General features: G+C 49.9%; 1 protein-coding gene across 1 annotated transcript in view; it reads right to left on the bottom strand.

The window, feature by feature from the left end:
• The window catches only part of LOC311226084 (semaphorin-5A-like), a gene marked incomplete at its 3' end in the record, with an annotated part of 248,278 nt that overhangs the window by 80,698 nt on the left and 150,375 nt on the right, over positions 1 to 17,205 (bottom strand). Inside the window, exon 3 of the mRNA XM_084311460.1 lies at positions 11,280 to 11,510. Within this exon, the coding sequence (XP_084167586.1) occupies positions 11,280 to 11,463 (184 nt within the window). The 5' untranslated portion in view covers positions 11,464 to 11,510. The remainder of the gene's footprint in view (positions 1 to 11,279; positions 11,511 to 17,205) is intronic.

The raw sequence follows: 17,205 nt of genomic DNA, 5'->3' as shown, positions 1-17,205 counted from the left end.
CTAATATGTCGACCCCACTATGCACTCAGAGTGTAACACTCAAGTTCGACACTATTTGACGAACAACGCCACTGACACTTAGAGATGTACCCCTCCTGCTGACTTGTTGCAATTATTTTTATTTGCAAGTCGCTTTGGATAAAAGGGTCAGCTGCTAAGTGACTAGATGTATATGTAAATGTACCACGTCAAATTCCTTCTATGTGTAAATGCACTGAGAATAAAACTGATTGTGATTCTGAATGGAGGGTTCAGGGTAAGGGTTCAGTAGTTAAGAGTCCAACAGTTCTCAAGCTCCCCAGCCGTTATTTCTCCAGCTGTCGGCCAGGCCAGTCCTTGCCTGCATGATGGGGTAATTATAATGAAATTAATCATGTTCACGCGATGTGCCCTTTAAACGTGTGTTTAAACGGTTTGTGTTGTGTGTCCCTTGTGTCATGATGATGGCCTTCTTGAGTATATAAATATATAATAGAAATAATATATATACAACCAGGATGACTTTAATGAAAGAATTGACGATTTTAAGTGCCTCATGTAAAAGAGGTTTATTGAATTGAAGAGAATTGAATTAGGCCCGATAGAATTTAAGGCACAGACCGAAATCGAATGGAAAAACATGACTGCATGCTACAACTTTTTGTGACCCTCCCCAGGTACAATACTCTCGGCCAGAGCCAGGTCCTCGGACGCAAACAGGCTGCGGAAAACAGAATCCAATAAAAAGTAAAACCAATAAAAAGAGTGCAATAAAAAGTGGGGCCAGAGGAGATGTCTGCGATATGCTTTCTGACGGGTTTTGGGCAAATTTCCAATAACAACAGAAGCCTTTGGCCGCCACTTCAGTTTTTGTGTTTCTCTCCCAATATCCCCACCGATTATTTGTTCTCCTCCAATCTTCCCCACAGCCCTCAGTAGAGAAAGAACACAAACAGCCCCCGTTCTGAAATAAACACAGCAATTTTGTGCGTGTTTACCCCTCATTCAACAATGTCTATTTGTGACGCTTTGCCCCGGACGATTCTGTTCCATTTCATGGCACGAGGAACACCTTGTTTCTTGGCTCCTCGCACACAGATGAACAGGCCAGATAGACCTGCGCTGCACACAGTGTTCTCTCCCTCCATCTCTCACTCCATCCTGATCTGTCTCTGCGCCAAAGCGGGGTATTATTGAAGCTAGCACAAAGATTATGTTTATGAACACTGTTTATCTTGCTGTGGGGAAAAAAAGAACATGCGTGTGAATGTGTTTGTGTGTACGGTATTTTTACGTCGATCACGGGGAGGATCGGGTACCCGGTGTCTCCGACGGGGAGATATGAAAGGTGAGACGGCTCTCAGGCAAGTCTATACAGAGAGCTATCATCTGGTTCAACTAAGTCGATCAAGAGTCCCATTATCCAGATTCAATTAACCCGATGTTTGAATCCGGGATTTTCCTGTTCCTCGAACGCTGATTCAGTCTCGTTCATTCGAACCAGACTTGAGACTCAGGATAATTGCGCGGGCCGCCTCAGCTGAAAAGACAGCAGGTGTCGATCGCAGAAGTCCTGATTTTCTAACGGCATTGATTGATTGATTGATTTAAAACTTTATTAACAGATTGCAGAATGGGTACAATGCAGTACGGCTCAATAGCCTCGCCGACAAGTTAAATGCATAATCTATAGGCAAATTTTAAGTCCCTCATTACCCCAATCAATCAGATTATATTTCTTTAAACGTGCCTGCTGGCAGTAGGCTTATGGAATGAATAATCAAATGAGATCTTGCTAGCGAAAATAATTAGTTCAACTCTTTCAGAATAAGGATAAAAACAAGCCCAAAGAGTATCTAATTGATAAGAATTAATAGATGCTTATGAGGATATCTGCACTGTATGCGCTCGGCTTAATGTACTTTATATATAAATACAATTTTCAAGGCGCGACCCCCGAAATAACAGAGAGGCTTGGAGCCGGCTATACAGTTTCACTATTAATCAGGTTTTAATCTGTTTCGGACATAATCCATATGCATTGAATTGATTAACCTTTGGTTTATACCAGTGACGCATGTTCATCATCAGATAACAGTGAATCTAACTTCATTAGACGGCCGACGTACGGCTCTCTTGTCCATTAATGGATATATAATGGATATTTTAGTTATCTGGCACCGTGGTGTAATGGTTAGTCCTTATACCTCTCACGCGGACGACCCGCGTTCGAATCCCCCCTTTTTCTAAATTATCTTTTTCTTTTTGCGATGTAAATGCTTCAATTTGGTGCACTTTGAGAGCTATATAAAGAATGACATCCTCAATGCATGTAGATTTATAATATTTTAACTTAAAACTAGGCTACTTTTGCGTATAGTCATTAATATTATATTCCAAAAAAAATCATATTAGAAACGCAGGGTTTCTGTTAGGGTTTTAAACCGACCTCAACAGCACGGCACAGACAGGTAGTTCAGAGTTAGCCAAACACTAGGGCGTATTTATTACAGAATCAAAAAGAGCCAAATAACAAGTCTGAATCAACAAAAAAGGAGAATGCCTTCGGCAGAGTTGTCTGCAGCTCTGCAGATCCTCCCGGTGTTAGAGGTGGGGAATCGGCGTAGGCGCCGCTGCGGCTCTGCAGATACTCCCAGATCCAACTCGGAGTGGAAACGGAGAGAGAGAGAGAGATCAACAACAGTCCAACAGTACACAGAGGCAGTGCAGTTCAGTCCTCCCTTAGCTGAGTCCAGTATGAAATAGAAGTGACTTGATCTTCGGTGTAAACTACACACAAGTTAGCTGAGTCCAGTACAAAACAAAACGGTACTTCTTCAGTGTTATCCAAACACACAATTTAGCTGAGTCCAGTACAAAACAAAACGGTACTTCTTCAGTGTTATCCAAACACACAATTTAGCTGAGTCCAGTACAAAACAAAAACGGTATTTCTTCAGTGTTATCCAAACACACAAAAAACAGATAATCCAAAAAGGTTTGTTTCCAAAACTCACCAAAGCGCAAACGCGTAAAGCGGGCAACGAGGCGCAGCTCCAAACGGATGATCAAGATATTCACCAGCGGCGATCCAAAGATGTCCTGGAGGGAAAGTAGACGAGGCACAACAACGGGGGGAAAACAGGCAGTAGCAGTAGTAATCAAAACGACCCGACAACGATTGAAAGAAGGTCCGAGTATATGAAGCCTCTGGAGCGCTAATCACAAACTACGACAGGTGCGTGATGGAATTGGTAATCGCTCCTGAAGTGTGTGGCGGGGAATGCACCAATCAACACAGTACCTTGAAGAAGCGTGTGGCGGGGAACGAGCCAATCCTCACAGTACCCCCCCCACCCGGCAGCCCGACCCGACTCGTCCGGATGGGAACGATGGAAGTCGGTGATCAGGCCGGGGTCCATGATGAGCTGGCGGGAGACCCAGCTCCGTTCCTCCGGGCCGTATCCCTCCCAGTCCACCAGGTACTGGAACCCCCGACCCTGCCGTCGGACGCCCATCAGCTGGCGGACTTGCCACTGGGGGTGTCCGTCCACCATCTCGGGAGGAGGCGGGTCCGGAGCAGGAGGCATCAGGGGACTGAGAGAGACAGGCTTAACCCGGGACACATGGAAAACGGGGTGAATGCGCATGGACGCAGGAAGCTTAAGACTCACCGCCGCCGAACTGAGTACCTTCAGAACCTCAAAAGGACCAACAAACCGGGGGTTAAGCTTCTTGGCCGAGGACCGAAGCGGAAGGTCCTTTGCGGACAGCCACACCCTCTGCCCAGGGTGGTACGTCGGCGCAGGGACCCGGCGCCGGTCAGCCCCACGACTGGCGCGCTCTGATGACCGGAGCAGCGCAGTCCTGGTGATCTCCCAGACCCGACGGCACCGGTCGAGATGGTCCTGTACGGAGGGAACTGCCACCTCCGACTCCTGTGCAGGGAAAAGAGGGGGTTGGTAGCCCAGGGATATCTCAAAAGGTGAGAGGCCGGTGGCGGAACTGACCATGGAGTTGATGGAGTACTCGACCCAGGGAAGGAACCGGCTCCAAGAAGCGGGTTTCTCGGCAGCCACACACCGAAGAGCAGACTCCACGCTCTGGTTCATCCTCTCCGTTTGTCCGTTAGTCTGGGGATGATAACCAGAGGAAAGACTGACCGTTGCCCCCAATCCCTTGCAAAAAGCCCGCCATACCTGGGAAGTGAACTGGGGCCCCCGGTCCGAGACGACGTCCTGGGGAAACCCATGGAGGCGGAACACGTGGCGTGTCAGGAGGTCCGCCGTCTCGGCCGCCGAGGGAAGCTTGGGAAGGGCCACGAGGTGAACCCCCTTGCTGAACCGATCCACCACGGTCAGTAGGCACGTGTTCCCCTGGGAAGAAGGAAGACCCGTGACAAAGTCCAACACCACATGGGACCAAGGGCGGCTCGGAATGGGAAGCGGCTGCAATAGCCCGGAGGGTGCCTGGTGGGAGGCCTTGCTGCGGGCGCAGACCGCGCAGGCCAGTACAAACTCCTTGACGTCGTTCCTCATGGTGGGCCACCAGAATCGACGAGCCAGGAAGGAGAACGTGCGATGAACGCCTGGGTGGCAGGCGAACCGGCTGGTATGGCCCCACTGGAGGACCCGGGACCGGACTGAGTCGGGGACGAAGAGGCGATGAACAGGTACATTGCCGGGAGCGTGATGGAAGCGTAGGGCACGCCTTACCACCCCCTGATTGCCCAAGGTGACCACTCCCACCACCCTGGCCTCTGGGAGGATGGGAGTCGGGTCCTCAGTGGTTGGAGCCCCCTTGGAGTGTAACCGGGACAGGGAGTCGGCCTTCGTGTTGCGGAAACCAGGGCGAAAAGTCAGCGAGAAGTCGAACCGACTGAGGAAGCTGGCCCATCTTGCCTGCCGGCCGTTGAGGCGCTTGGAAGCACGGATGTACGTCAAGTTCTTGTGGTCCGTCCAAATGGTGAATGGTTCCTCGGCCCCCTCTAGCCAATGACGCCACTCCTCCAAGGCAGCCACAACCGCCAGCAGCTCCCGATTGCCGATGTCATAGTTCCTCTCGGCAGGGAGGAAACGACGTGAGTAGAAGGCGCACGGATGTACCTTCTGGTCCGTTGCCGACCGCTGAGACAAGATAGCCCCTAGTCCAGTATCCGAGGCGTCCACCTCTACAATGAACTGTCTCTTGGGATCTGGGTGGAGCAAGACCGGGGCGGTGGTGAACCTCTTCTTGAGGGAATGGAACGCAGCACACGCCGCTGGGGACCAGTCGAACGGCAGGGCGGGAGAGGTTAGCCTGGTAAGTGGTTCCGCCACCTGGCTGTAGTTCCGGATGAATCTTCGGTAGAAGTTTGCGAACCCGAGGAAGCTCTGTAGCTCCTTCCGAGAGGTGGGTTCCGGCCACTCCTCCACGGCCCGGATCTTGCGAGGGTCAGCTCGGGTCAAGCCGCTCTCCACGATGAAGCCCAGGTAATCGACGGAGTCGGAGTGAAATCGGCACTTCTCTGCCTTGACGAAGAGCCGATTGTGGAGGAGGCGCTCCAGCACACGGCGGACATGCTGGATGTGTTCCTCGAGGGTCTTGGAGAAAATGAGGATGTCGTCTAGGTATACCACGACAAACTCCTCCAGCATGTCACGAAGGACGTCGTTCATGAGCGCCTGGAATACCGCCGGAGCGTTGGTGAGGCCGAACGGCATTACCAGGTACTCGTAGTGGCCCCTGGGAGTCTTGAAGGCGGTCTTCCATTCATCGCCCTCTCGGATACGGACCAGATGGTAGGCACTCCGGAGGTCCAGCTTGGTAAAGACGGTAGCCTGGGTGAGAGGCTCGAAGGTGGAGTTCATGAGAGGAAGAGGGTACTTGTTCTTAATGGTGATCTCGTTGAGCTGGCGATAGTCGATGCAGGGTCGAAGGTCTCCGTCCTTCTTCCCAACAAAAAAGAAACCGGCCGCCACCGGGGAGGAGGAAGGCCGAATGAGGCCTGCTTCCAAGGACTCAGAGATATATCTATCCATCGCTGCCTTCTCAGGGACGGTCAGACTGTAGAGGCGGCTGCCAGGAAGGGGAGCCCCTGAGCGGAGGTCGATGGCACAGTCGTAAGGCCGGTGAGGCGGAAGGGCCTGAGCCCGGGACTTACTGAAAACCTCCTCGAGGTCGTGGTACTCGGGGGGTATAGTCGAGAGGTCCGGGGGCGGCTCACAAAGGGGGCTCCGGGGCGAGGGACAGGACGCCGCCTGAAGACACTGGGCATGACAGGCGGAGCTCCACCCCCTGATGGTACCGGAGGACCAGGCGATGTGGGGCTCATGCAGCGCGAGCCAGGGCCTGCCCAGGACTACTGGGACAAGAGGGGATCTGGTGATAAAAAACTGGAGTCTCTCAACGTGGTTACCAGCAATGGTGAGAAGGACTGGACAGGTGCGTTGAGTGATGTCAGCCAGGCGGTGCTGGTCTAGCGAACACCTCCAAGGGTCTCATGAGGTCCTCTAGCGGAATGTTGGCCTGGGTAGCAAACTCGAAATCCAGGAAACTCTCGTCAGCACCCGAGTCAATGAGTGCCTCCACCGTCGCCCGTTGGTCCGCCCAGGCCAGGGTGACGCTCATCAGACGGCTAGGTGGTGCACGGTTCTGGGAACGAGAAAAACGGCTCACCAGGATCTCCCGGGGTCCCGGCGAGCCTGGTCTTTTGGCCGGGTGGGGCAGTTGGAGATACGGTGCCCATCCCGGCCGCAGTAGAGGCAAAGGCCGGACCTGAACCTGGCCTCCCGTTCAGCCGGGCTAAGGTGTGAGCGTCCCAGCTGCATGGGTTCCTCCTCGGGCACCGAACGGGAGGGGAAGGAACCACCAGTCGTGGTGGGAGCAGGACGGACCGCAGTACCGTCACGAGTGCGGGGGGTCTGGGGAACTTCTGGGGGTCCCAGTCGGGCTCTCTCACGCCTTCTCTCCCGGAGGCGTCCGTCGATGCGAATGGCGAGGTTGAATAGGTCCTCGAGGGACTCAGGCTCCTCACGGGTCGCGAGCTGGTCCCTTACAGCGTCGTTGAGCCCCCTCATGAAGGTGAGACGAAGCGCTTGATCGTTCCAACCGCTCTCCGTTGCGGCCAGTCTGAACTCCAGCACGTAGTCGGTGACCCCGCCACTGCCCTGCCGGAAGGTGCCCAACCGAGCTCCTGGGTCCTGGCCACGGGCTGGGTGGTGGAAAACCCTGCGGAGCTCTGCCACAAAGTCTGGGTAGGAAAAACAAAAATCAGCCCTCATTGCCCAGGAGGCAGTAACCCACTGTGCTGCCCGGCCTGAGAGCAGGTTAGTCATGTAAGCCACTCGGGCTCCCTCTGAAGTGAATCGGCTGGGTTGATGAAGGAAAACCAACTCACATTGCATGATGAATGTGGCACAATCCTCGAAGTTACCATTAAACAACCGTGGTTCGGAGAGACGGGGCTCCCGAGGTGCGGGATCGGGAGACGCGGGGCCCGCCACGGCTGCGGGTGGTGCTCTGGCCGAGACTCCTGAAGCAGGTGGGGTTACAAGCAGGGCGTTAAATGCTTCACTCAGAGTTTGTAATTGGTGAAGAATATCAGCCTGCTGATTACCCTGGGCTGTCTGCAGGGTAGCCAGAGAGCCAAGGGACTCCTGAATAGGCAGGACCTGGGCTCGGAGCTCCTGTACAGCAGCCGCAGCCGCACCTAACTGTAGGCTGTGGTCGTTGGTCAATTCAATCTGGACCGCCAACGCTGTTCTGACTCTGTCTGTGTCGGCTGAGGTCGTCATGGTCGGGCCGTAATGTTAGGGTTTTAAACCGACCTCAACAGCACGGCACAGACAGGTAGTTCAGAGTTAGCCAAACACTAGGGCGTATTTATTACAGAATCAAAAAGAGCCAAATAACAAAGGAAAAGGAGAATGCCTTCGGCAGAGTTGTCTGCGGCTCTGCAGATCCTCCCGGTGTTAGAGGTGGGGAATCGGCGTAGGCGCCGCTGCGGCTCTGCAGATACTCCCAGATCCAACTCGGAGTGGAAACGGAGAGAGAGAGAGAGATCAACAACAGTCCAACAGTACACAGAGGCAGTGCAGTTCAGTCCTCCCTTAGCTGAGTCCAGTATGAAATAGAAGTGACTTGATCTTCGGTGTAAACTACACACAAGTTAGCTGAGTCCAGTACAAAACAAAACGGTACTTCTTCAGTGTTATCCAAACACACAATTTAGCTGAGTCCAGTACAAAACAAAATGGTACTTCTTCAGTGTTATCCAAACACACAATTTAGCTGAGTCCAGTACAAAACAAAAACGGTATTTCTTCAGTGTTATCCAAACACACAAAAAACAGATAATCCAAAAAGGTTTGTTTCCAAAACTCACCAAAGCGCAAACGCGTAAAGCGGGCAACGAGGCGCAGCTCCAAACGGATGATCAAGATATTCACCAGCGGCGATCCAAAGATGTCCTGGAGGGAAAGTAGACGAGGTACAACAACGGGGGGAAGACAGGCAGTAGCAGTAGTAATCAAAATGACCCGACAACGATTGAAAGAAGGTCCGAGTATATGAAGCCTCTGGAGCGCTAATCACAAACTACGACAGGTGCGTGATGGAATTGGTAATCGCTCCTGAAGCGTGTGGCGGGGAATGCACCAATCAACACAGTACCTTGAAGAAGCGTGTGGCGGGGAACGAGCCAATCCTCACAGTTTCGAACTCGGGTCGTCCGCTTGACAGGAATGAGCACTAACCATTACACCACTGTGCCAGACAAAATATATCCATTATATATCCATCAATGGACAAAAGACCCGTGTTTCTAATATTTTTTTTTTGAATGAAGTTTTATCTCTTTATTCTCAAATGCATTAATGTGACGTCAACGGCTCATTCAATTGCTCAAATCCGTCAAACAGCGCATCTCATCAGACATTTTAATCCCAGTTACAATATCACAATAACGTGTGAGTGATGATACAATTCAACAATCCTCAGATTCCTCGTAATTCATAATCCACAAAGACCACAATCCACGCATAGACACTTCAATTTTATGCTTGAATGAAACACAATCCGGGCGCTCCGTTAAGCAAATATACAGCGGAGAATATATGAAACTAATCAGAGCCAAACGCCCGATTCATTCATTAAAAATATCCCCGCGGGATTCACATTTGCAATGCAGCGTTATTAAAATAACCACATGCAGCGTGTATCGCGACTCCGAGCGCCGTATATGACGTGCATTATTTTATTTAGGACAAAGTAAATCTATAGGCTGAATATGATTTATTATCAGCATTTAGTTCTATTATTATACATTTCAAAAGCCCCCTCTAGGAAAACGAAGCACAAAAACATAATTCAGAATGGTATAATGGGATCTAGACTGTGAGAAATATTTCAGGAAGTGAGCTGGCATTTCTTTGCGAGGGCGTGGCCATGCAGGTTATCCAGCTAACTGAACTAAACCCTGCCCTCGACCAGGTTCAAACTTTCTGATCTGTTACCATGGTGATTTAGAAAATCCGACTTCGGGGAACGGAAAGGTCTGGCTTAAGTCAAGCTATGCTGAAAATTATCCGGCTAACTCAGTTAGCCAGGTACGGGGAACGGGGCCCAGGGCAATCGTGACAAACAACAAGCTTTCAAAACGTTCTAACCCTGCAAAGTCTTCAAAAACCACATTAATAACGTGATAAGACCAGAACCATTTAGAAGAAAACCACTGGTGTCGTTTTAAAAATCCCAACATTGCCACACGCATCAGCTACAGCCATCTATAGACCTTTTCAATGGGATTGCATTGCTATAGGCGATGTATGTCTAGTATGTCCTTCCAGCTATTGATGTTAGTGACGTAACATTTAATTCATATGGCCAATCAATTTAAGATTAAGGTAAAACTAGCTAGATAAATAATATTGATATGTGTATTTGAGATGTCTGAAGACATCTAGAGGCCCTGTAACTGGGACCATTTGGGGTTTTGGTGTAACCAAGGAAGGTAACCTGATTAACGACACACACACACACTCTGTCAGGACACACGTACACACACTCTCACTCTCACGCTCGCTCGCACGCACGCACGCACGCACACACACACACACGCACACACACACACACACACACTCTGTCAGGACACACATACACACACTCTCACTCTCACGCTTGCTCGCTCGCTCGCACGCACGCACACACACGCACGCACGCACACACACGCACACACACACACACACACACACACACACACACACACACACACACACACACACACACACACACACACACACACACACACACACACACACACACACACACACACACACTTTCATGTGACACTCGCCCGCTAACTCATTCACCGGGACATCTTGTGACCACTGTCTCATCTAAAACAAGACAAACTACACTCACACACCAGATACCACTCAAAGAGAGACAGGAGATCGAGCTGTGTGTGTCACTGAGAGATTTTGATATCCTGTGAACCGATTCTACCGCGACTGCTATGCTGAATAAATCAACTGGAGAAATCTGAAAACCATTGCATTTAAACCTCTATCCAGCGTCTACTTGCCTTCGTCATTTACAAAGTCACAGACGATTTGTAACTTCATTAGCAAACACTGTAACAGGAAATTGATCAATGAATCATTGATTTTCGAAGGTATAGCGATTTTTTTCTTTGCTGCTGGACCATTTAATGACGACCATGTTTGTTACATTATATTGTCATTTCTGAAAGGAATTTAATTGAAAACCTATTTTTTTCAAACAAATCAATGATCCAATGAGTCCCTGGATGTAAGGCAAGCCAGGCAGAGAATAAACGGTTGACGTGTGACGAATATTGACAGACATTTATTATATTTTGTGATTCCGTAATTTATTTAAAATATTTTTATTATAAATTGTTATATGTTTTTATGTCTGCAACCCTGTTAACTGTGCTGCTGCCTGTCTTGGCCAGGACGCTCTTGAGATTTCTTATCTCGATTACACTTTTTCCTGGTTAAATGAAGGTTAAATAGATAAAGCAAAAGAAAAAGAAACTTTCTTAACTTGCAAAACATCTTTTAAATTGACATTATTATGTGTAATAATAGGGTCTTATGTGGGTCCAGCAGAAGAGAAGGGAAACTTTGCCTCTCTATATATGCCATATGGTGGCCACTTTTATCCAAAGTGCCTCACAGTACTGCATACACCTTTTAGTATGGGTTGCCACAATGGGAATTGAACCTTTAACCCCAGCAGTATTAGTGCCATGCTCTACCCACTGTGCCAGGAAGGACCAAGAGTAGATGACTGACCTTGGATGGACACCTTGGGGTGCTCTCTCCTGGTGCACTCTGGTCGGAACATGGGGTCCATCGATGGGGGGGTGGGGGTCGGAATGAGCAGGGGGCTCTGGGTGAGCACGGTGGGGAGGAGGAGGAAGAGTAGGAAGAGGGGGCGGAGTCCTGCGAGAACGCTGTCCTGCGAGGACACTGTCATGGTGATGACCTCTCCTCTAACTGCCAAGGTGGGCCTCTGGAATACAGCTGTGAAAGAGGAGGGAGGGAGAGAGAGATAGAGAGAGAGAGAGAGAAAGAGAGAGAGAGAGAGAGAGACAGAGAGAGAGACAGAGAGAGAGAGAGAGAGAGAGAGAGAGAGAGAGAGAGAGAGAGAGAGAGAGAGAGAGAGGTTATTCAACGTAACTTGAGAGCTCCTTACATAGCTTTGAAGAGAGAAGTCGCCTGTGTGAGTCACTTCAAAATGATTTCAGCTAGGGATGCCCCGATCGATCGGCCACCGATCGTTATCGGCCGATAATCAGTATAAATATGCGATCGGTGATAATGCTTTATTTTCGCCGATCGTCAAAACCGATCTCACTCGCTGGGTTCTGTCTCAGACACCGGGTGGTGCGGCGTCTGCTCATCCCTCCAGCCCCTCCCGCATGCATGTAAACACGGGTCTAGTCTAGTGGGACGGGAGGACGGCGTCTCCCTGAGCTAACGTTACAAAATGACCCAGTCAACTATTCACTTTTAGTTTAATACATGATGAGGCATTGTCTAACCGAACGGTATCTAGCCGGCTAGCTACAGTACTGATAGCTCCTGATATCAACAAATGCTCCAGCAATAGTCTAGTAGAGAGACGTGTATGATACCTGTTAGCTCACGTTAGCGCAAGTTAGTTCACTGTTCAAAACGAAATGTCCCATTGAACTAAATAATTCACTGAGGCGTTGTATTAACGTTATATATCCGGCTAGCAGTAGCTACAGATAGCTCCTGATATCAATGTCTTATAACACTGATTCGACGCGTATTCGAGCTGAGGGCTTACTGAGCACAGTAACGTTATACCAATAGGGCCAGCTGCAGCGCAGGAGAATCCTGGCCGTAGCTCGAGGCTACTCGAGTATAGGTCCAGCTGCAGCTCCGGAGAATCCTGGCCGTAGCTTGAGGCTACTAGAGTACACACAAACAGTGGAGCTTGTTGCGTGGTGGCGATGTCTCGCAGATAATACAAGTACAAGTCTAATTATATAATATAAATCAAAAACGATCGGATCGGTATCGGCCGATATGGCTCACGACGATCGGTGATCGGTATCGGTGGCAAAAAACGTGATCGGGGCATCCCTAATTTCAGCTTTCTAGTACTCCTGTAAGTGTTTCAGGACCAAACGTCGGGTCGATAACGAGAAAATGAGAAAATGACACAAGGGGATATAACCTTTGAAAACAGGCCAGAGTCACCGTGAGGCGAGAATGTGGGAGAAAGAATGTGTGAGGCGGGCTGGAGAGAGAGAGAGAGAGAGAGAGAGAGAGAGAGAGAGAGAGGTATCTGTAAAGCATTCCCGGTAACTGGAGAAAGGTATTCCCGTAACCTATGGGTAACCGAGAATACCTTGAGGTACCAGGAATACCATGCCTAGGTATTCTTGGTTACCTAAATAGGTATTCCCGTAACCTGATAGGTATTCACGGTAACTTTAGATATTGATATGTATTCCGGTGACTTGTGAAAAGGAGAGGTTACCAGGAATACTATTACCATATAGGTATTCACGGTAACTTATATGTATTCCGGTAATTAATTAATTGAAGCTAACACATCATGGAGGCCCAGGCCGTTAGCTACAAGCTAACAACACAACATGGAGGCCCAGGCCGTTAGCTACAAGCTAACACATTAATTAAATGTATTAATATTATCAGGGGTAGGCTAGCATAAATAGAATGGTGGCATGGTGGTGTAGACTGACTAGGAGCATGGTGGTGGTGTAGACTGACTAGGGGCATGGTGGTGGTGTAGACTGACTAGGGGCATGGTGGTGGTGTAGACTGACTAGGGGCATGGTGGTGTAGACTGACTAGGGGCATGGTGGTGGTGTAGACTGACTAGGGGCATGGTGGTGTAGACTGACTAGGGGCATGGTGGTGGTGTAGACTGACTAGGGGCATGGTGGTGGTGTAGACTGACCAGGGGCATGGTGGTGGTGTAGACTGACTAGGGGCAGGTTGGTGTAGACTGACTAGGGGCATGGTGGTGTATACTGACTAGGGGCATGGTGGTGTAGACTGACTAGGGGCATGGTGGTGGTGTAGACTGACTAGGGGCATGGTGGTGTAGACTGACTAGGGGCATGGTGGTGGTGTAGACTGACTAGGGGCATGGTGGTGGTGTAGACTGACTAGGGGCATGGTGGTGTAGACTGACTAGGGGCATGGTGGTGGTGTAGACTGACTAGGGGCATGGTGGTGTAGACTGACTAGGGGCATGGTGGTGGTGTAGACTGACTAGGGCAGGGGTCAGCAACCTTTACTATCAAAAGAGCCACTTTTCCCCCGTCCCACAAAATAAAATGCTCAGGGAGCCGCACAACCTATTTACCCTTAAAATGAAGATAACACAGTGTATAACGTTTTATATATCCCCAAGCATACCCCACATTTAGCATAAAACGCCTGACAATTGCATACCCAAAGTAATTTGCGATTTATTATACTTTATACTTATAGCACACAGTTTGTTGCATTGATGGGATTATAAAGCAACAAAAAGAAAAATGTTGACTTTTTAATTGCTGTTTTTACCTGTTTTTACCAAAGGAAAACCTCAAACTATTATTTTAATTTTACCTTTATTTTACCAGGTAGTCACTTGAGATCAAAGATCTCTTTTTCGAGCAAGACCTGGCCAAAATGGCAGCAAAAACTAAAAACAAACATACAAAAATACATAAAAGGCAAAGTGGGGCAAGGGGATACATTTGAGCTGCAGCAAATCAGATTGAATGGGATTGGGGGAGATTGGAGGGTAGGGTAAAAAGGTAGAAAGAGGATGGAAGGTGAGGCCCTGCAGGAGGTTGCTGTTGAAGAGGAGAAAAAATACTGGCTGTGTAGACCTATTTTTTAATAAAACACAGAAGAGGAGACAAAACACTGGTGTCTGTAGACCGACTTTGAAATAAAACCCTGAACTATTCAGGTATATTTGAGTCCTTCCCTTATTTGTGGAACATTTATAAAATAGAAAGTAGTCCACTTTGAAAAAAGAATACCATGTGTAGACCTACTTTGAAATAAAACACAGAAAAGGAGAAAAAACACTGGCATCTGTAGACCTACTTTGAAATAAAACCCTGAACTATATGCAGCTCTATTAGAGTCCTTCCCTTATTTGTGGAAAATCTAATACAGGTAAGCCTTTTGTTCACTAAATATCTTAGTTGATGAAATATCTTTTCATTTCAGTGTCACAGTATGACATCGATCTCCAAAATAATAATAAAAAAAAAAAAAAAAAATTGTGCCAGGGAGCCGCAGCTGATTGGCTAAAGAGCCGCATGCGGCCTCGAGGCCGCAGGTTGCCGACCCCTGGACTAGGGGCATGGTGGTGTAGACTGAATAGGGGCATGGTGGTGGTGTAGACTGACTAGGGGCATGGTGGTGTAGACTGACTAGGGGCATGGTGGTGGTGTAGACTGACTAGGGGCATGGTGGTGGTGTAGACTGACTAGGGGCATGGTGGTGTAGACTGATTAGGGGCATGGTGGTGGTGTAGACTGACTAGGGGCATGGTGGTGGTGTAGACTGACTAGGGGCATGGTGGTGGTGTAGACTGACTAGGGGCATGGTGGTGGTGTAGACTGACTAGGGCATGGTGGTGGTGTAGACTGACTAGGGGCAGGTTGGTGTAGACTGACTAGGGGCATGGTGGTGTATACTGACTAGGGGCATGGTGGTGTAGACTGACTAGGGGCATGGTGGTGGTGTAGACTGACTAGGGGCATGGTGGTGTAGACTGACTAGGGGCATGGTGGTGTAGACTGACTAGGGGCAGGTTGGTGTAGACTGACTAGGGGCATGTGATGGTTGAACTTGGTGGTGTAGACTGACTAGGGGCATGGTGGTGGTGTAGACTGACTAGGGGCATGGTGGTGGTGTAGACTGACTAGGGGCAGGTTGGTGTAGACTGACTAGGGGCATGGTGGTGTAGACTGACTAGGGGCATGGTGGTAGTGTAGACTGACTAGGGGCATGGTGGTGGTGTAGACTGACTAGGGGCATGGTGGTGGTGTAGACTGACTAGGGGCATGGTGGTGGTGTAGACTGACTAGGGGCATGGTGGTCATGTAGACTGACTAGGGGCATGGTGGTGGTGTAGACTGACTAGGGGCATGGTGGTGGTGTAGACTGACTAGGGGCATGGTGGTGTAGACTGACTAGGGGCATGGTGGTGGTGTAGACTGACTAGGGGCATGGTGGTGTAGACTGATTAGGGGCATGGTGGTGGTGTAGACTGACTAGGAGCATGGTGGTGGTGTAGACTGACTAGGGGCATGGTGGTGTAGACTGACTAGGGGCATGGTGGTGGTGTAGACTGACTAGGGGCATGGTGGTGGTGTAGACTGACTAGGGGCATGGTGGTGTAGACTGACTAGGGGCATGGTGGTGGTGTAGACTGACTAGGGGCATGGTGGTGGTGTAGACTGACTAGGGGCATGGTGGTGTAGACGGACTAGGGGCAGGTTGGTGTAGACTGACTAGGGGCATGGTGGTGGTGTAGACTGACTAGGGGCATGGTGGTGTAGACTGACTAGGGGCATGGTGGTGTAGACTGACTAGGGGCATGGTGGTGGTGTAGACTGACTAGGGGCATGGTGGTGTAGACTGACTAGGGGCATGGTGGTGGTGTAGACTGACTAGGGGCATGGTGGTGGTGTAGACTGACTAGGGGCAGGTTGGTGTAGACTGACTAGGGGCATGGTGGTGTAGACTGACTAGGGGCATGGTGGTAGTGTAGACTGACTAGGGGCATGGTGGTGGTGTAGACTGACTAGGGGCATGGTGGTGGTGTAGACTGACTAGGGGCATGGTGGTGGTGTAGACTGACTAGGGGCATGGTGGTGGTGTAGACTGACTAGGGGCATGGTGGTGGTGTAGACTGACTAGGGGCATGGTGGTGTAGACTGACTAGGGGCATGGTGGTGGTGTAGACTGACTAGGGGCATGGTGGTGTAGACTGATTAGGGGCATGGTGGTGGTGTAGACTGACTAGGAGCATGGTGGTGGTGTAGACTGACTAGGGGCATGGTGGTGTAGACTGACTAGGGGCATGGTGGTGGTGTAGACTGACTAGGGGCATGGTGGTGGTGTAGACTGACTAGGGGCATGGTGGTGTAGACTGACTAGGGGCATGGTGGTGGTGTAGACTGACTAGGGGCATGGTGGTGGTGTAGACTGACTAGGGGCATGGTGGTGTAGACGGACTAGGGGCAGGTTGGTGTAGACTGACTAGGGGCATGGTGGTGGTGTAGACTGACTAGGGGCATGGTGGTGTAGACTGACTAGGGGCATGGTGGTGTAGACTGACTAGGGGCATGGTGGTGTAGACTGACTAGGGGCATGGTGGTGTAGACTGACTAGGGGCATGGTGGTGTATACTGACTAGGGGCATGGTGGTGGTGTAGACTGACTAGGGGCATGGTGGTGGTGTAGACTGACTAGGCGCAGGTTGGTGTAGACTGACTAGGGGCATGGTGGTGTAGACTGACTAGGGGCATGGTGGTGGTGTAGACTGACTAGGGGCATGGTGGTGTAGACTGACTAGGGGCATGGTGACCAGGAATACCTGTTTTTTCCAAAATTCAGTTCAAATGCCATATTGGAATTTGAATTTGAACTTAACTTGTTTGTTAAGTTACTGGGAATACCCTTTCCTTGTTTTTGCTCATTT

This window comes from Notolepis coatsorum (assembly GCF_963971535.1).
Source record: "Notolepis coatsorum genome assembly, chromosome: 3".
NCBI classification, from domain to species: Eukaryota; Metazoa; Chordata; class Actinopteri; order Aulopiformes; family Paralepididae; genus Notolepis; species Notolepis coatsorum.
The sequence above is the reverse complement of the archived record's forward strand: the minus strand, read 5'-3'. Positions and strand labels throughout refer to the sequence as shown.